Below are 20,294 nucleotides of genomic sequence, written 5' to 3'. Positions count from 1 at the left end.
AGCTTTCAAGCCCTGCTATCTTAACCAATACCACGCAGCTTCAGCAGTCTACATGGAAGTGAACTCCACATTTAACTGGGCCCCACTTTCTGATCAGACCACAGCACAGCCCCAGCCTATTTACTCTAACAAAGTAGCACACATCATGCAGGTTCTCACCCTACACATATAGCAAAGGTCATCGAATAATAATCCAGACAAAAAGTTCTGGCTAATTACAGTGCCTCAGGAAGTGCTTCATCCTCCCCTATCACCCAGACCATCTCCTGAACAAGGATACTGGCAGAAGGTTACGTAAACCTGGCTTGGACTTGAAAAGGGGGGGGGGGTGATCTAATCAAGGGACTTAACATGATAAATAATTCGATAGGCTGAAGTGGTTTCCTTTTCGGGGTGGAGAGGGAGAGGAGATGTCATCTAGACAAAGGAACTCGATCTTAAAATTCGAGCCAGGCCATTTAGGGGTGATGTCAGGAGACACTTCACACACAGGACTGGAAGTCAGGATCTCTCTCCAGCACAACACCTGGAACCCTGGTTAAAGTTCCGCGGATAGACTAATAGGTTGGACGGGCTGAATGGCCTCTTTCTGCTCCTACGGAGCCCCTCCAGTAGCTCAGTAGCTTCCAAACAAGGAGGTCTGCCCAGCACCTAGAGCTAGGAAGAGAAAACAAAGGCATTGCCAATCAGGAGTTGCAATTCTCAGTGGATGTGGAGCAACAGTGCAGATCTTTCACCCTTTTCTGTTGGTAATTGGATCAGTAATGGTCAGCTCAGAGCTGCTAACCCTGAGGCTGACTGCACTGCACTGCCCAGCCATTTCCTCTGTTTGGGGTGAATTCCAGACATCTGCCTCCACGATCTTAATCCTGTATATTTCCACTCCCCAACCAGGTGGAACAGCTCACCTGATCCAAATCCACCTCCTAGCGTTGTTCCGAGTGCTCCAGTTGCAGGTTTATTCCCAAACAGACCACCGGTTGCTGCGGTTGCGCCAAATCCTAAAGAAGCAGATTGAGAGCAGCCAGTGATTTAGTTTTCTATTAACTCGCTGCATCAGATTCTGATGTGCCATCACCCTGAACCTACAAAACCCATGGCACCAAGGCACATCACTGCATTCTCAGTATCATAGCAATAAGAATACTTGTAACAGCACAAACACATACTGATGGGATCAAAGATATAAAGTATGCAACTGACTCCCCAGGCTCTACAGTGAGCATTACTGTGACCCAAGCAGGCAGGATGCCTGAATGCTCCACAAAATAATGGTTTTGGGGTGGATAACCTGGTAGGGTAACAGTGGAATGCTTTCAGATTGCAGAAAGATTCTCTCTCTCTGTAGAGAAGTAACCAAAGCCTGAAAGATAGCTAGATATTCTCCCATAGGTTACTGTAAACTGTTGCCAGAAACCAGTGGAAGACTGAACGAGTGTATGCTATCTCTGCGGGACTAATTACATCTTTAACTTGCATGATGGACCCAGAAGTACTGGGGCTGGAACAAACGCAGTTTTCCAAGTGGTCATAAGGGAAGACAGAGCCAAACTTGGGGCCTCGGCTGCCAATGGTGGTTGACCAATAGAACTAGAGGGGGATACAGATATAGGAAGTCACAAGGCCGTGGAGGGGTTTAAAACTAGGTTGACCATTTTAAAATCATGATATAATTAAATGGAAGTCAGTGTGGATCCACAGCATGGGGTGATAGGGGAACAGGAATGGTGCAAGACACATTACAGATACTTTTGATCAAGCTCTTCATGCAGGTTACAATCCAATCCTGGAATGTTTGGCCCAAAGATAGGGGCATGACCATTATGTTGCAACAATTATGCTGTGACAGCAATAAGGTCACATATTGAGGCACCTTATGGGTTGTCTCTCCTCCATCAGAAAGGTGAAGGGTGTTCAGATCCAGGTGTTAAGAAAAAAACACAACTTCCAATTGTGCTTCTCACTACATTCTCCAACCAAACCACCGAGGAACTGGATCAGCTCTCACTACCATCTCCCATTAGATCAATGAACTGATTAACCACACACCCAGAGACAAATCAACTGTGGGAGACTATCAGCATCATGGCCTTAGCAGTGACATTCCCCTAGAAGGAGTTCTCCCTGCCTGGATTTACCTTACACCACTTGACCACCAAGTGCATCTCAGGGGCAGTGTAACTCTACATCACCAAAACGAAACTTAACCCTTTGGCATGTTATCCTCCTTAAATCTTTTCACCATTTATGGCTGTAAACTTCCATTAAGAGTCCACCCAAGTGCAGAGTCTGGATGCTTTCCTTTCTCATCCTCGGCCACAGCAATATTAAAATCCTAACAATCCCCATCTGCAACCACAGGCCCTTTCCACTCCCAAGTAATTCCAATGAGGTCCAGTTAGTAAGTTTGCAAATGAGACCAAAATTGGAGGTGTAGTGGACAGCAAAGACCAGTTGGGCCAATGGGCTGAGAAGTGGCAGATGGAGTTTAATTCAGATAAATGCGAGGTTCTGCATTTTGGGAAGCAAATCTTAGCAGGATTTATACACCTTAATGGTAAGGTCCTTGGGAATGTTGCTGAACAAAGAGACCTTGGAGTGCAGGTTCATAGCTCCTTGAAAGTGGAGTCGCAGGTAGATACGATAGTGAAGGAGGCATTTGGTATGCTTTCCTTTATTGGTCAGAGTATTGAGTTCAGGAGTTGGGAGGTCATGTTGCGGCTGAACAGGACATTGGTTAGGCCACTGTTGGAATATTGCGTGCAATTCTGGTCTCCTTCCTATTGGAAGGATGTTGTGAAACTTGAAAGGGTTCAGAAAAGATTTACAAGGATGTTGCCAGGGTTGGAGGATCTGAGCTACAGGGAGAGGCTGAACAGGCTGGGGCTGTTTTCCCTAGAGCATCAGAGGCTGAGGGGTGACCTTATTGAGGTTAACAAAATTATGAGGGGCATGGATAGGATAAATAGACAAAGTCTTTTCCCTGGGGTTGGGGAGTCCAGAACCAGACGGCATAGGTTTAGGGTGAGAGGGGAAAGATATAAAAGAGACCTAAGGGGCAACCTTTTCACACAGAGGGTGATACGTGTATGGAATGAGCTGCCAGAGAAAGTGGTGGAGGCTGTACAATTGCAACATTTAAGAGGCATTTGGACGGGTATATGAATAGGAAGGGTTTGGAGGGATATGGGCTGGGTGCTGGCAGGTGGGACTAGATTGGGTTGGGATATCTGGTCAGCATGGACGTGTTGGACCGAAAGGTCTGTTTCCATGCAGTACATCTCTATGACTCCCGTGGCTTTCCTTGAAAACTATCACCAAGTGGAATTTTAATTCAAGTAATATACCTGAAAGTTCAAAGTTTGGGAGAAGATTTGTAGCTCGGATGCTCGTTGTTGTGGTTCTGTTCGCCGAGCTGGGAATTTGTGTTGCAGATGTTTTGTCCCCTGTCTAGGTGACATCCTCAGTGCTTGGGAGCCTCCTGTGAAGCGCTTCTGTGTTGCTTCCTCCGACGGTTGTCAGTTCCAGCTGTCCGCTGCAGTGGCCGGTATATTGGGTCCAGGTCGATGTGCTTATTGATTGAATCTGTGGATGAGTGCCATGCCTCTAGGAATTCCCTGGCTGTTCTTTGTTTGGCTTGTCCTATAATAGTAGTGTTGTCCCAGTCAAACTCATGTTGCTCGTCATCCGCGTGTGGGGCTACTAAGGATAGCTGGTCATGTCGTTTCGTGGCTAGTTGGTGTTCATGGATATGGATCGTTAGCTGTCTTCCTGTTTGTCCAATATACCGGTCACTGCAGCGGACAGCTGGAACTGACAACCGGAAGCAGCAGATTCAAACCACTATAAATGCCAGAGGAAAGATCACAGAAGCGCTTCACAGGAGGCTCCCACGCACTGAGGATGTCACCTAGACAGGGGATGAAACGTCTGCAACACAAATTCCCAGCTCGGCGAACAGAACCAGAAAGTAAAATAGTTAATCCTAATAATGCATCCTGTGAAACAAATCAGTTGTCATAAAACTTAAACAAGAATACAAGTTGCTGGAAAAGCTCAGCAGGTCTGGCAGCATCAATGGAGAGAAATCAGAGTTAATGTTTCAGGTCCTGTGACCCTTCTCCGGTTCTGAGGCAGGGTCACAGGACCTGAAACATTAGCTCAATTTCTCTCCATAGATGCTGCCTGACCTGCTGAGCTTTTCCTGAAAATTCTGTTTTTACAACATCCTCATTTCTTTTGGTTTTTATTTAGTTATAAAACAGCTCTGGCTTATTGGCAGGCCTGAGGGAAAGAAATCTGCCATCTTTAGCTCTGCTGGCCGACAGGGGACTTCAGACCCACAGCAATGGGGTTGACTCAGCGGCCCCTGAAATAATTGAGTAAGCCACTCAGTTCAAGGCAATTAGCGATGGGTAATGAATGCTGCCTAGCCAACGACAGTCATCTCCCTTGAATGAACTGGAAAAAAAATCCTATCAGCTGCTCCTGCCATTTCCTTTTGTCCACTGGACTAAACCACACCCAAGGTTCTATAAACAAACAAAAATGTGGATGCTGGAGATTTGAAACAAAAACTCAGGTCTGGCAGTGGGGAGAAAGTAGAATTAACATTGAGTCCACCGACTTTTCAAATCTGCCAGTTTCACTAGCAAATTCGGTTTGTCTCTCTTCCAAGGTTCCCCCATCTTAACCTTAAATCTCTCTCACCGGTCTTGCTTCAAGTCTTTTGGATAAGATGGGCTCAGAACACAAAAGACCCTCCTCCTGCACCCTCAAACTGATTCCAACTTCCCACCTGGCCCCCATTAAACTGTTCTCTCTCCAGGAATTATTCTCTCTCATTCGAATCTATCACCACCTCACTCCTCCTTCCTCTCCACAATCACCAGCGATCACCAACCTCTGTCAGTTCACTCAAGGAAACAAAACAAACCTGATTTACAAATCCATCCACAGCTTTCCTCTTCCCTATCTCCATAACCTTCCCCTCTCCCACAAATCTCCCAAGAACTTTGCACTTCCCCAAATTTGATGTCGATCATCTTGGGAGTTTTGTTACGTCACCATTTTTAGTTGTGAAATTATTTGTCCAAGCCTGAAGACTGCCACCTCGACCACGCTCCCTGGAAGTGGAGATTGCAGGCTGCTTCACTAGAAACCATGTGTTGGAAACAGATAACCTACCTCAACTTGAGCCAATTAACTTGATAATCAGCAGAGGGAATAGACTTAGACAGGTTTATGATCAAGAGTCTAGTAATTGTGGGGTTCAGGCAGAAAAGGGGAATGGAGGTCATATCAAATGAGCAGTGATCTTACAAACTGGCAGAGAACTCAAAAGGACTACTCATGCTACATTTTTGTATTCCGTCTTTTCCTCATCCTGAAAAGCCTTTAAGATGATGGAAGTGAGCTGCTGCAGCCCTTGTGGTGTAGGGATGCCCATGATGCCATTAGAGAGGGAGTGGCAACATTCTCACATACCAAAGTTGGACGTATTGGCGTTGGCTCCAATAGTCAGGTTCGGCTTGTTACCAAACAGGCCAGCACCAGCTGTGCCGAAGGCAGAAGCACTCGTTGTAGCAGTTCCAAATCCAGCAGGTTTGTTAGCAAACAGGGTCTGTGGAAGATAAGAGAGTGGGAAAATATGGTCAGTTCTTCTCCCAGCCGTGGAACACCAGTCCATTTTAACGCGGGAAATGCACATTAATTTCAGCTCCACCACACATGAACCCCTAGGGTCCAGATGCAGCAACACTCGCTCATCTCCATTCCTGCAGATGGGATTGATGCCACTTCATAATCCTCCAACCCGTGCCCAACCGGTATATCAGTGTTTATCAAACCCTCAAAGCCCTGCCCCACATTTATCTAACTTAACCACTCCCTCTAGTGACGGTGCTGCATTCCCATCACCCTGATGATGTTTCTCTCATACTCCCTATTGGATTTATTGCAAACACCTTACATTGATGGCCCTGGGTTCAGGTCTCCATGATAATTGGAAATATCTCTACATCTATACAACTGAAGCCCTCACATAATTTCAAAGAGCTATATCAGTTTTCTTCCCTAAAATCAACATCTTGTTTCTGAAATAACAATAAAGGAACCACAACCTGTTCAATTATTTAATAGTTTAACCTCAGTTCTGATATTATCCATATGAATCCTGAACTCACCTTCATCAGCGACTCTTTATTAAGATACAAACATTGCCTGGTATTCCAAGTATGCTTGGCCCATGCTTCATATAATTTAACATAACATTGTTGCTTTTCAGTTCGATACTTTATGGTCTTTTGACTTTAATGTTTGTGAATTTTAATGATCCCTGTGGGACTCAAGGAAGACTGAACCCATCACTCCTTCCTCTTGGACAGCCATGAGTCAAAACTCAGCTGCCGAACATCACAAAAGGTCTGTGGTCCACAACATCCTGGCACTTGGAACTTACATTGTTGACGTTGGTGAAAGCAGCATTGGTATTGCCAAAGAGACCACCCCCTGCGCCAAACGCATTCCCGGTGCTGGTGTTGGTGCTGGTTCCAAAAATCCCTCCTGACTGCGAGACCGGGGCAGTCCCGAATAAACTCTGTGGTGAGCAGAGGGTCAGGTTAGAGTTCAGAAAGAACTTGCACGTGCACAAAGCTTTTCATCAATCTACACTTGCCGAATGCACTTTACAGAATGGTTATGGCACATGAGGAGATCATTTAGCCTGCTGTATCTGTCCCAGCAGCTCAACAAGAGGTAGGGTCTTAGATTCTTGGAATATCAGTCCTGGTTCTGAGGGAGCTAGACCATAAGAAATAGGAACAGGACTAAACCATTCAATCCCTCGAGACTGCTCACCATTCAAGACGATCCTGGCTGATCTGTCACTCATGTCCACTTTCCTGCCCTTATCCCTGTCACCCTTGATTCTCCAACTGGTCAAGAACATATTTCAGCCTTAAACACAAGGATTCTGCCCCACAGCTTTCTGTGGTGAGGTGTTCTAAAGATTCCCAACCATCAGGAGAAATTCCTCCCCACCGCAGTCCGAAATTGCTGCCCCTTTATTCTGAGACTGTGCCCTCTGGCCCGAGACTCTCCCACGAGGGAAACATCCTCTCAGCACTGACCCTGTTAAGTCTCCTTAGAATTCTAATGTTTCAATGAAATCACCTCATCCTTCTAAACTCCACTGAGTTGGGTCCAAACCTGTTTAGCCTTTGCTCGTAAGAATCCCTCCCCATCCCAGGGATCACCCTAGTGAACCTTCTCTGGGCCTTCTTGTGGCTCAACTCCTGGGCCTGGCCAAGATGGCCATCAAAAGATCCAGGCCGTGGGCCAGAGGGGCTCTCAGTTTCTGACTGGCCCTGTTTAGTGGTAGTGTCTACGCTCGGGTGTTCCTGGAGAGGGAGCAGGCAGTGCTCACTGGCACAGTCAAAGCCATTTGAGACCACTGGGCACTGCAGCAGCTGGGCTGCATCATTGGCCCAGATTACATCATTTTAATTTAAGTTAATTTCTGTTTTGCTCTGCCGTTTCCATTCAACTTAATTTGTTTGATTTCAATCAAGTGCCTCAGCAGGGGTTGCTTCACAATTAGTATTTCAGACTTCCTGAAAGAGTCGAGGGAGCTTGATTTTGTATTTTAACCTCCTGCTGCCCCTGCTTTGGGAATGTTTGATGGGGATGGTATTGAGGGGACTTTGCTTCTGGTACAAGCGAGTAGAAAAAAAACTTATGTATTTTACCTCCTGTTATCCCTATCCCAGGAGGGTTTGATGGGGACAGTGTTGAGGGAACATTACTTTCAGTTTAAAGGGAAAGCCAGCTTCACTCCATGTTTGACTCTGTGCTGTTCCTAACCCAGGAGTGTTAGATGGGAACGGTGTCAAGAGGCCTTTACTTTGTTGACTCTGAAAGGCAGCTGGTGAGCTGTAGGCACAGGCAGCTGCTGCACTGTGTCAATAAGCAGCGGATTACATTTAATATAGAGAAGTTGTAGTGAAATGCTTTGGTAGGAAAAAAACAACTGTGAGACAGAGAGAGCAGAGGGACCTGGCAGTGTCAGGACTGAGTGATCAAATGGTAAAACATAGCTGAGCTTTAGAAATAGAAACAGAGTACAAAAGCAAGGAAATGATGAAGAATCCTTTTCAACACAGGTTTGACTTCACCTGGAGTACTGCTCACTGTTCTGGGCACCACTCTTTAGGGAAGATATGAAGTCATGAGGGAGGGTGCAGATAAAATTCACAAGATTGGTTCCAGCGTGTGTACATTGGAATTTAGAAGAATTGAGTGTTAATTTTATTGAAGCGTACAAGATTCAGAATGGACTTGACAGGGTAAATGCTGAGGAGAAGTAGGAATGATCACGTCTTCTTTCAATGGCAGGCAGTGACTCGTGGGGTACTGCAGGGATCTGTACCAGTGCCGCAGCTATTCACAATAATATATTACCAATTTGGATAAGGGAACGAAATGTCACATCTCAAAATTTGCAGATGACACAAAGCTAGGAGGGGGAAGTTATGATGAGGATGCTTCAGTGCAGTTTGACAAGCTAACCAAGTGGGAAAATACACAGCAGATGCAATGATGATGAGATTAAGGAGGTTATCAACTTTGTGGTAAAAAGAAGAAAGCAGATTATCTGAGTGGCTATAAATTGAGAGAGGAATGTACAATGAGATCTGGGTGTCTTTGTACATCAGTCACCGAAGCTAAGCATTGCAGGTGCAGCAGGCAGTGAAGAACGCATATGGTACATTGGCTTTTATAGTGAGATGATTAGAGTGCAGGAGCACGGATATCTTGCTGCAATTATACAGGGCCTTGGTGAGATCACAGGTGGAATTCTGGATGCAGTTGTCGTCTCCTTATCTGAGGAAGGCAATAGAGGGAGTGCAGTGAAGACTAACCAGACTGATTTCTCAGCTGGTAGGACTGACATATGAGAAGTTGAATCAGTTTGGATTATGTTCACTGGAGTTCTGTAGAATGAGGGGAATCTTAGAAACCTCTAAAATTCTAACAGGGGTAAATGCAGGAAGGACATTCCTGTTGGTGGGAAAGTCCAGAATCAGGGACCACAGTCTAAGGACCGAGAAATATCTCCAACCGAGTGATGGGCCTGTGGAATTTCCTGCCACAGAATGCAGTAAGGTCAAAACATTGTATAACTTCCAAGAGGTGGAGATCACATTTGGGCTCAAGGGATCAAAGGATATGGAAAGAAAGCAGGAATAGGCCGGGTTGGATGACCAACCGTAATCATAGTGAGTTGAAGGAGGTTCAAAGGGACAGTCTGAAGAAGGGTCACTGGACTTAAAACTTTAATGCTGTTTTTTTCCTGCATTGATGCTGCACAAACACAGAAGATCCGTCAGCAATTTCGTTTTTTAAAAATTCTTTCACGGGATGAGGGAGTCGCTGGCTAGGCAGCATTTATTGCCCATCCGTAACTGCCCAGAGGACAGTTAACAGTCAACCACATTCCTTGTGGATTATTTTGACAAAAGTTGCAGTGGGAGGAGGAACAGCGAGTACCTTCCCGTCAGGCCCTTGGTCAATTTAAAGTATAACAATTTACCTCATCTACAGGCGGAGGGCACACTGAGCAGAAGCGGGCACGGGATTGCTGAGTAAGTGAAGGTAGATATTTGGGTGGTTGTATTACCTGAAACATTTCTCAGGTAGTGTCTCCCACCCATCCTCCTCCTTTAACCAAAAAACAAGGTTGTGTGTGCTGGATTGGTATGGTCACTAATTTTTATGTTCTTTTAAAAGTTTTCAGTAGTCTCGTTGGGAATTTAGAACAGTGGGAATGGAGGTTAGGGCAGCTAAATGTTCCTCCTGCAGAATATGGGAGGTAAGGGTCACCACTAGTGTCCATGCTGACTGCATCTGCAGGAATCCAACTCCAGCTCCTCTGTGTTAGGGAACTAGAGCTGGAGCTGGATCACTTTGGATCGTTGGGGAGGCGGAGGAGGTTATTGAGAGGAGTTACAGAGAGGTAGTCACACTTCAGGTAAAAAAAAAGGCAAATGGGTTACTGTCAGGGGACAGAAAGGGAACCGACAGGCAGTGCAGGGACCCCTGTGGCCGTTCCCCTCAGCAATAAGTATACCACTTTGGATGCTGTTGGTAGTGGTGGGGGGCTACAGATAACCAGGGGTAAGCAATGGGGAATAGGTCTCTGGCACAGAGTCTGTGCCTGTTATTCAGAGGGGAAGGGGGAAGAGGAGCAGAGCATTAGTCATTGGGAACTCCACATTTAGGGGCAGACAGGAGGTTCTGTGGGAACAGGAGAGAGTCACGGTTGGTGTGTTGCCTCCCAGGTGCCAGGGATTCATGACGGTATCTGATCATGTTTTTGGGATCCTTGAGGGGAAGGGGGAGCAGCCCCATGTTATGGTCCATATAGGCACCAATGACATAGGTAGGAAAAAGGATGAGGACTGAAGGGAGAAATGCAGGGAGCTAGGGTGGAAGCTTAGAGCTAGAGCAAACAGTTATCATCTCTGGTTTGCTGTCCATGGAGGGAGGGGCAGGGGCAGGGGGAGGGGGCTACAGGAAGGAGGGTTTTGGATTCATGGATAATTGGGCTCTTTCTGGCGTGGGTGGGTCCTCTACAAACAGGATGGTCTTCACCTGAACCAGAGGGGTAATATCATCTTTGGGAGGGTTTAAATCAATTCACCATGGGGATGGGAATCTAAATTGTAGTTCAAGTGTCCTGGAGCTGTAGAGTTGGAGGTCTGAAATAAGGTTTCAAGGCTATAAACAGGCATTGGCAAACAAGACGTTGGTTTGAAGTGTGTCTACTTCAACGCCAGGAGCATCCGGAATAAGGTGGGTGAACTTGCAGCAAGGGTTGGTACCTGGGACTTCAATGTTGTAGCCATTTCAGAGACATGGATAGAGCAGGGACAGGAATGGTTGTTGCAGGTTCCGGGATTTAGATGTTGCAATAAGAACAGCGAAGATGGTTTTGGGGTGGGGGTGGGGGGTGACAGCGTTATTAGTCAAGGACAGTATTACAGTGACAGAAAGAATGTTTGAGGACTTGTCTACTGAGGTAGTATGGGCTGAGGTTAGAAACAGGAAAGGAGAGGTCACCCTGCTGGGAGTTTTCTATAGGCCTCCAAATAGTTCCAGAGATAGAGGATAGGATAGCAAAGATGATTCTCGACATGAGCAAGAGTGACAGGGTAGTTTTTAACGGGGGGACTTCAATTTCCCAGATATTGACTGGGAATACAATAATTCACATACTCTAGATGGGTCAGTTTTTGTCCAATGTGTGCAGGAGGTTTCCTAACACAGTATGTAGATAAGCCATCAAAGGGAAAGGCCACATTGGATTTGGTACTGGGTAACGAACCCAGCCAGGTTATTAGATTTGGAGGTAGGCAAGCACTTTGGTGATAGCAATCACAATTCATTATTGTTTACTTCAGATATGGAAAGGGGTGGGTATATGCTGCAGGATAAGAGTTACGATTAGGCAAGAGGATGTACATGTATTTCAAAAGGCAAGGACTGATTAGGGATAGTCAACACAGCTGTGCGCGTGGGAAATCAGGTCTCACAAACTTGACTGCATGTTTTGAAGAAGTAACAAAGAGGATTGATGATGGCAGAGCGGTAGATATGATCTATATGGGCTTCAGTAAAGCATTCAACAAGGTTTCCCATGGGAGACTGATTAGCAAGGTTAGATCTCATGGAATACAGGGAGAACTAGCCATTTGGATACAGAACTGGCTCAAAGGTAGAAGACAGAGGGTGGTGGTGGAGGGTTGTTTTTCAGATTGGAGGTCTGTGACCAGTGGAGTGCCATAAGGATCGGTGCTGGATGCACTGCTTTTCATCATTTATATAAATGATTTGGATGTGAGCATTCGAGGTACAGTTAGTAAATTTGCAGATGACACCAAAATAGGAGGTGTAGTGGACAGTGAAGAAGATTACCTCAGATTACAACAGGATCTAAACCAGATGGGCCAATGTGCTGAGAAGTGGCAGATGGAGTTTAATTCAGATAAATGAGAGGTGCTGCATTTTGGGAAAGCAAATCTTAGCAGGACTTATACACTTAATGGGAAGGTCCTAGGGAACAAAGAGACCTTGGAGTGCAGGTTCATAGCTCCTTGAAAGTGGAGTCACAGGTAGATAGGATAGTCAAGACGATGCTTGGTATACTTTCTTTTATTGGTCAGAGTATTGAGTAGGAGTTGAGAGGTCATGTTGCAGCTGTACAGGACATTGGTTAGGCCACTGTTGGAATATTGCGTTGGTTAGGCCACTGTTGGAATATTGCGTGCAATTCTGGACTCCTTCCTATCAGAAGGATGTTGAAAAACTTGAAAGGGTTCAGAAAAGATTTACAAGGATGTTGGATGGGTCACAGGATTTGAGCTATAGGGAGAGGCTGAACAGGCTGGGGCTGTTTTCCCTGGAGCATCAGAGACTGAGGGGTGACTTTATACAGGTTTATAAAATCATGAGGCGCATGGGATAGGGTAAATAGACAAAGTCTTTTCCCTGGGGTGGGGGTGTCCAGAATTTGAGGGCATAGGTTTAGGGTGAGAGGGGAAAGATATAAAAGAGACCCAAGGAGCAACGTTTTCACACCAAGGATGGTACGTGTATGGAATGAGCTGCCAGAGGAAGTGGTGGAGGCTGGTACAATTGCAATATTTAAAATGTATCTGGATGGGTATATGAACAGGAAGAGTTTGGAGAGATATGGGACAGGTGCTGGCAGGTGGGACTAGATTAGGTTGGGGTGTCTGGTTGGCATGAATGAGTTGAACCGAAGGGTCTGTTTCCATGCTATACATCTCTGACTCTTTAGATTGCATAGGATGGGGAAGGAAACTGCAGGGGATGGGCAGAATTGAAATGTGGAGCTTGATAAGTATGTACCAGCCAGGCAGTGAGGAAGTTATTGAGCAAGGGAGCTGTGGTTTACTAACGAAGTTGAATGTCTTGTCAAGAGGAAGGCAGCGGCTTATGTTAAGATGAGATGTGAAGGCTCAGTTTAGGGCGCTTGAGAGTTACAGTTAGCCAGGAAAGACCTAAAGAGAGAGCCAAGAGCAGCCAGTAGGGGACACGAGAAGTCGTTGGTGGATAGGAGCAAGGAAAACCCCCAAAGCTTTCTATATGAATATCAGGAATAAAAGAATGACTAGAGTAAGCTTAGGGCCAATCAAGGATAGTGGGAAGTAATGCGTGGAGTCAGATTAGATAAGGGAAGCGCTAAATGAATTTTTAAAAAATAAGTATTCACACTGGAAAAAGACAAGGTTGTCAAGGAGAATACTGAGATACAGGCTACTAGACTAGATGGGATAGAGGTTCACAAGGAGGTGTTAGCAATTCTGGAAAGTGTGAAAATAAGTAAGTCCTCTGGATCAGATGGAATTTAACCTCGGATTCTCTGGGAAGCCAGGGATAAAGACTGCAGAGCCTTTGGCTTTGATCTTTATGTCGTCATTGTCGACAGGAATAGTGCCAGAAGATTAGAGGATAGCAAATGTTGTCCCCTTGTTCAAGCAGGCAAGTGGAGACCACCCTAGTAATTACAGACCAGTGAGCTTTACTTCAGTTGTGGGTAAAGTGCTGGAAAGGGTTATACAAGTTAGGATTTATCATCATCGGGAGAGGAACACGTTGATTAGAAATAGTCAACACGGTTTTGAGAAGGGTAGGTCGTGCCTCTCAAACTTTACTGAGTTCTTTGACCAAACAGATGTATGAGGGTCACGGGGTTGATGTGGTGTATATGGGTTTCAGTCGGGTGTTTGATAAGGTTCCACACGGTAGGCTATTGCACAAAATACAGAGGCATGGGATTGAGGGTGTCATCAATAGACACTTAATTCCAGATTTTTTAAAAAAATTGAATTCAAATTCCACCATCTGCCGGGACAGTATTCAAACCTAGGTCCCCAGAACATTACCTGGGTCTCTAAATTCATAGTCCAGCGATAATACCACGAGGCCATTGCCGCCCATTTAACACTCTTCTTGTTTGTTTCAAATCTACCCACCTTGGTAGTTGAACCCATTAACAGTCTGAAATAACTTACTGTTCCTTTTCCCCAGTCTGTGAGTGCCTCGCTGAGGCCCTGTTTTTCCTCACAGTTCTATTCTACTGCAGGATTATTGGCTTGAAACAAACCTGTTGAGCATTCTGAGCATTTCCTACTCAGATTTCCACTAATTCCAGTACTGGGCTCAATTTCTACTCTCTTCAGTGTGAGGAAGTGTTTCCTCAGATTGAAGGCCCTGCCACTTGTTTGGGGCACACTCCACCACAGGAAATAGTTTGATCTCAAATTTTTAAATTTTCTTAATTAGATACCACAATTTTGTTTCAAGGGAATGTAAGGCTGGTGTATGCAACTTCTCTTATTTTCCCTCTTTCATCTTGTGTAGGGGAAAGGGCTGGAGTGAATGTACATATGCCCCAAAGTAGCAACTCAGGTCACTTGGCATTCTGGATGTCTTACCATGCTGCTGGTGTTGGGCTGACCCAGGGTGTTGGTTGTGCCGAAACCAAAGCCAGTGCTCTGTGTGGTGGTGGCCAGTCCAAAAGGTTTGCTCCCAAAGAGGCCTGTGCTAGCCTGCTGCTGCGGCTGACCAAACAGGCCACCGGTGGCTGTGCCGAAAGCACCAGTACCTAAAACACAAACATCCCAACATCAGTGGGAAGGACCGACTGCACCTCAGCGAGAGGGAAACAGCCAAACATGGCAGGACCTTCATCCCCATTGAGTTTCACCTTGTTCCCACTGCCCATTTCCTTGTAACTCTTTATATACAACCCCACAAACCCCAACACAAACACTTAAATTTGTTCCCACAGTTGCATAGACTTGCCTCTCCGCTTGCAGCTTGACTGGAGCTGTTGCGTTTTCTGTAAAATAAGCAAAACACCGAACATCCAAACCCCCTACAAACATTTACAGGGTTAGCCATATTTAGAGAGGCTGGAAGGAGAAATTTCTTTGAGGGCTGAAAATCGTTGGAATGTATAACTAAGCTCATAATGCTCAGTCAGTCAGCGTATCTAAGACTGGGATCAAGAGATCCTTGGTTATTGAGGGAACTAAAGAGTATGGGCCAGCACAGGAAGGTGCCGTCGAGGTTGTATGTCAGCCACAATCTCATTGAACGGTGAAGCAGGTCAAGGGATGGGATGGTCTACTTGAAGCAATGCTCATCAGTTCTCTCACTCACATTCATGATTGTATTGGATTGAAACAGGATTTCAGAATTTCAATTTCGGCCAAATACTGAGAGCGCTCAACTCATCAACAGCTGTTCGGAGTACCTGTTATTGGCAGCAGCAATGTAAAATAAGGCTTCAATCTTTACGTAAAGTGGCAACAGCAGCATGGAAGTGACACGGGTAAATGGGAACACAGGAACAGTCTCCCGAGCCTGAATAGTCAGCCAAGATTAGTTTTAGTGTGGAGGTATCTCCCACCCTGCAACCCACAGGGCAGGAAGCAACGATAAAGAGTAGACAATAGTAAACATACCGACCTGCGGTCAGCACTGATCTGGAAAGAGTCAAGCAGGGCACACTGCTGTTTTGATTCCCATATATGCATTTCCCCTTTCTTAGTTGTGTTGTTGGCAGAGGGTTATGTTAAACCCGTTCTGAAGTCTGTAGTGCATATAATACAAACCATCCTGCTGCTTTCCACACTGTCCTCCCATGTAGTGCCTTACTGAGAGAGAATACTTCACCTTGACAAGTGTGGAAATGCCATATAGACCGACAGTCATGGCGACAGAACATTCAAAGCTTCATGCCCATTCAGACTACAAATTCTCTGTTCTGTTGAAATACTTGCTGTCTTTACCTAGTCTGAGACCATAAGTGGCAGCAGTCCCCAGCATCAACGGGACCAACCATTAACAGCCTTCTGAACTGAACTAGCAAAACCAAGAAAGGCCCACCTTAATTGTAAAAGTGGGGGGGGGAAGGGAAGATAGACAATGGATTAACAACTTGGAAGAATCCATTTGTAGTGAAATGATTGTTTGATGAAGTGGTGAGATTTCCTATAACACACATACATGTCCTCTTTTGGAATAATTTCTTTTCAGTGCCTGGGTCAGACTCTCTCCCTGCCACAAAGCAGCTCCTTCAAGCCTATGTTCTGCTTAAGCCTGCTCTGTAAACCCAAATTGGTTTAGGTAGTGGACAGTCCTATAGGGCAGAACTGTTGGGTAGGAAAGATTCCTCCTCATTGCCATCTCTGACAGCCTTTTAACTCTCAAAACTGTGTAGCATCTTCAACTCCACAGGAGAAATGTCTCTGAACAGGATGGATGTGCACTGTCATGCATGCTCACCCCACAGAATACTTGCCCAAAGCCACAGCACGCATATTGTAATAGGGAGGCAGGATACAGCTGCAAAAGAGTCGGTGCTAACAAAACATGCGTTCCCCAGAGGTACTGAATTGATTAAACCATGGTATATGCTTGCCAGTGGCTTGGCACAGGGTGGCCCAGCACTAAACTGTGATACTGGGCAGAGATAGGAGCTGCTGAAATAGCCATTGTACAATTGGTGACTCCTCCCCTGAAGGATGCTGCGTAGGGAGCGGTGGTGGGGGGGGGTGGGGTCCTGTGCCCATGGGACTCTACTTGCAAAAGAAAAAAGATACCTGTAAGAGGCAGATGTAAATAGGGAAGTAGGAACTAGACCTAAAATAAGTTCCAGTTTTCACCAGTTGGTAAATCATTCCAGCACGATTGAGCAACATAGTTTATACTTCCTGCAAAAAGACCAAACCACGACCTGGTCTCAGCTCTCATCAAAGCTTTAAACCTCACGATGAAAGTCCCTACCTGTTTTTTGAAGACTGGACCCACAGACTGTCCCCAGCACACCCACTTGGGAAAGGAGACCAGTGTCTGAGGAGAGGAAGTCACTCGTTCAATATTTGATTTTACGTTAAAATTAAAAATTTACAACATATCTAAAGTGCCAAAGGAGATAATCCATATTTGCAGAGCCCATGGGCACAGATGGCTCTCTTAGTTGCTGCTCCAAGGTATCCTGATCACAGGGCTCCTCCTTCCCCCCCAAAACACATCACAGCCTTCAGTTAAAAAAAAAAGGGGGTTGGGGAGAAGCGTTTGTAAAAGGTACCATACATATCTTAAACAAGAATTGGAAGTGGATTTCACTCCAGTCCAACTCATTTTTCAAGAAGAGTTAGCAACACTGGTGGTAACGTTCCTGTTCTGATAATCCAGAAGCTCAGGCTGTTCTAATCCAGAGCCCAGGAGACAGTGAGGTCTGCAGATGCTGGAGATCAGAGTTGAGCGTGTGTTACTGGAAAAGCACAGCAGGTCAGGCAGCATCTGAGGAGCAGGAGAATTAACGTTTCAGGCCGGAGGCCTTTGTCAGGAATCCTGATGAAGGGCTCCATCCCGAAATGTCAATATTCCTGCTCCCTGGATGCTGCCTGATCTGCAGTAATCCAGTGCCAGATATTTCAAATCTCATTGTGAATGTTTTGTGCATTTGATCAGATTTTTAGGAAAATCCAGAAATAAAAAGCAACCATGAATCTGCTGCCAAAACCCAACTGGCTCATCACCATCCTTTAGGGAAGGGAATGGAAGGGTGCTGAGTTCACTTGGCCTGGGTGTTAATGTGACATCAGGTCGAGAGCAACATGGCTAACTTGATACCCTCAAAAATGTATGATGGATAGTAACTGCCAGCATCTTTCATAGAGCAAACCAGTAGCGAGGGAGGCAAATTATGACTCCAGAGTGTAAAAAGGGCATGCTGTCTTACTGTGGGCTTTCTGCTCTAGAAAGCTGAGGAAATAAACATAAAAGGAAAATTGTCACAAAATATAATATGTGAAACAGCGAGTGTTTGTCCCCATGTTTTGTTGAAAGACAGACCTGATCTGGGACAAATCTGTCTCATTTACCTTAGTGTTGCCCTATCTGAGCAAAGAGGCATTAACACAGCTGTGCAGTGGTAAATCAGATTAACATGTGGCAGTGATGCACAAATGGCCAGGGCCCTTGTAATGCAGTGACATTGTCCCCATCTCTGAACCAGAAGACCCAGGGACAGATCTTCCCTGCTCTAAAGGTGAATGAGAACACCTCAGAGGGTTGATTGACAACAATCTGTATGAAGGTCTGGGGATACCAACCGGAAAACCCAGTGACTGATGTGAAACTGGCATCAGCAATGCTGCAACATTCCCAATGAACTGCCGTGTTCCACACTAACAAGGGGAAGTCACTGCCCAATGTGCAGCCTCTGGGGGGTTGGCACAGAACAGGGCTCACGGAAAATCAGATGTGCTGCTTGAACATCTCCAAAGAGCCAGGCTCAAGCATCACACCTGATCCTCAAAGAATATATGTTGAGAGTGGAGATGACACAGGTGGCAAAGGGGTTGCATGCAACAGCAATTACGGATTTTTTTTATTTTAATGAAGAAAACCCAAAATACAAATCCCCCAATGATTCCAGCTGCTCAAGAGAGCGAGTGGTTGAGAACAAGAGCCTTGGAAACAGCGGTTCAATTCCCAGTGGAGTAAGCCAACCTGCAGTGTGAACCATACTCAGTACATGGACAGCTTCCAACACCATTTGGGCTCAGGAAAACAAGGGGAGAGGAGAAAACACGACTCCGGACTGAAAACAGGGTGTACCTAACAATGGAAAACGCCCCGGATAGTATCACAGGAGGGTTAGCTAAACAAATAGAACAGAGACATGGAGGGGGAAGAGAGAGTTTGAGGGGCCGAGAAGTATTGAGAGGGAATTCCAAAGCTTAAGGCTCAGGCAACTGAAGACACAGCCAGCCATCAACAGGCAGTAAAACTGGGAGTACATTGGAACTGTAGCACTGCAGGCATCACAGACTGGAGTTTGCAGAATGGGAATAGCAAGAATACAAGGAATTTAAAATTTTGATGGGGGTGCTAAGGTGGTGCTGGATGAATGAGTCTTGGAGAGTATGATAGGGAGAGCAGAGGTTTGGATAAGCTGAAGTTGCAAGGCCACTAGAAAGGACCGTATCCATTCCTAGTGCCCTTGCAACAGACAGATATTCTTCCAATACTCTAACCAAAGTTGGACAAATGGGATTAAGTATTGGTACAGGGCAGTCAGCTTCAAGAGGTAGGCACTTATGCTGCACATAACCATCACCTTGACCCTTAATACATAGATTTAGCAGCCCCAGCCTACCCCAAATGAAAATTCTTGCCTAAAACAATAGCCCAATTGTTCAGAATAGACTGCAGCCAGTCAACGAACTCACTTGCTCCGAAGCCAGTTTTATTCTGTCCAAAATTGAAGCCTCCGGTTGGGTTGGCTGGAGTGGCTCCAAACAGCCCAGTGCCGGCACTGGATGTAGCCGTCGAAGTGCCAAACAGACCACCACCGCCCCCTAGGGGTGCCTGAGGCCCTTTGCGGCCAGCTGTGTAATCCTCCAAACGCAGCTCCTGGAAGATGCAGGATCACAGAGAGACAGCTTGTCAATGGTGGAAGCATCCCAACAAACCAGTTCACAGGGTCCAGAATCCTGAGAGATTTACTCCCTGAACTTTCTCCTGGAGGTGCTGAGTTCAGCTAATTCAGTAAGATGGAGGGGACAGCAGTATTGAGAATATTAGTCAACTGGCAACCCAGATTCCAGGACGTTATCTGGAGAATGCCAGTTAAATACCCAGAACAGCCGGTTTGTGGATACAAACTCACTCAGTTTTGTCTTATATCAGTCAAAGGGTGGTGCCAGTTCTAATGGATTGTTGCTAAGTTCCACTTGCCTCATGCATGGGCTTCTTGCTGAGATATTTGTATCATCGATAGTCACAGGTGAGGTGCCGGAAGACTGGAGGTTGGCTGATGTGGTGCCAAGGGTGGTATGGACAAGCCAGGGAACTATAGACCAGTGAGCCTGATGTGGGTGGTGGGCATGTTGTTGGAGGGAATCCTGAGGGACAGGACACATGTATTTGGAAAGACAAGGACTGATTAGGGATAGTCAACATGGCTTGATTGAGTTTTTTGAAGTAACAAAAAGGATTGATGAGGGCAGAGCGGTAGAAGCGATCTATATGGACTTCAGTAAGGCGTTCGACAAGGTTCCCCATGGGAGACTGATTAGCAAGGTTAGATCTCATGGGATACAGGGAGAACTAGCCATTTGGATACAGAACTGGCTCAAAGGTAGAAGACAGAGGGTGGTGGTGGAGGGTTGTTTTTCAGACTGGAG

The 20,294-nt window shown here is 45.8% G+C and overlaps 1 protein-coding gene across 3 annotated transcripts in view; it reads right to left on the bottom strand.

Annotated features, from left to right (window-relative positions):
- The window catches only part of nup98 (nucleoporin 98 and 96 precursor), an 82,724-nt gene that overhangs the window by 47,454 nt on the left and 14,976 nt on the right, over positions 1-20,294 (bottom strand). For 2 of the 3 annotated variants that reach the window (XM_043692564.1, XM_043692563.1), the window contains exons 7-12: positions 19,338-19,521; positions 16,882-16,947; positions 14,523-14,692; positions 6,461-6,598; positions 5,488-5,623; positions 909-1,001 (exon numbers count right to left, since the gene is read on the bottom strand). In XM_043692564.1, the coding sequence (XP_043548499.1) occupies positions 909-1,001; positions 5,488-5,623; positions 6,461-6,598; positions 14,523-14,692; positions 16,882-16,947; positions 19,338-19,521 (787 nt within the window). The remainder of the gene's footprint in view (positions 1-908; positions 1,002-5,487; positions 5,624-6,460; positions 6,599-14,522; positions 14,693-16,881; positions 16,948-19,337; positions 19,522-20,294) is intronic. The other variant, XM_043692565.1, reaches the window with a different exon arrangement.

This window comes from Chiloscyllium plagiosum, chromosome 6 (assembly GCF_004010195.1).
Source record: "Chiloscyllium plagiosum isolate BGI_BamShark_2017 chromosome 6, ASM401019v2, whole genome shotgun sequence".
NCBI classification, from domain to species: Eukaryota; Metazoa; Chordata; class Chondrichthyes; order Orectolobiformes; family Hemiscylliidae; genus Chiloscyllium; species Chiloscyllium plagiosum.
Note: the sequence above shows the minus strand (reverse complement) of the source record. Positions and strands in the feature narration are given on the sequence as shown.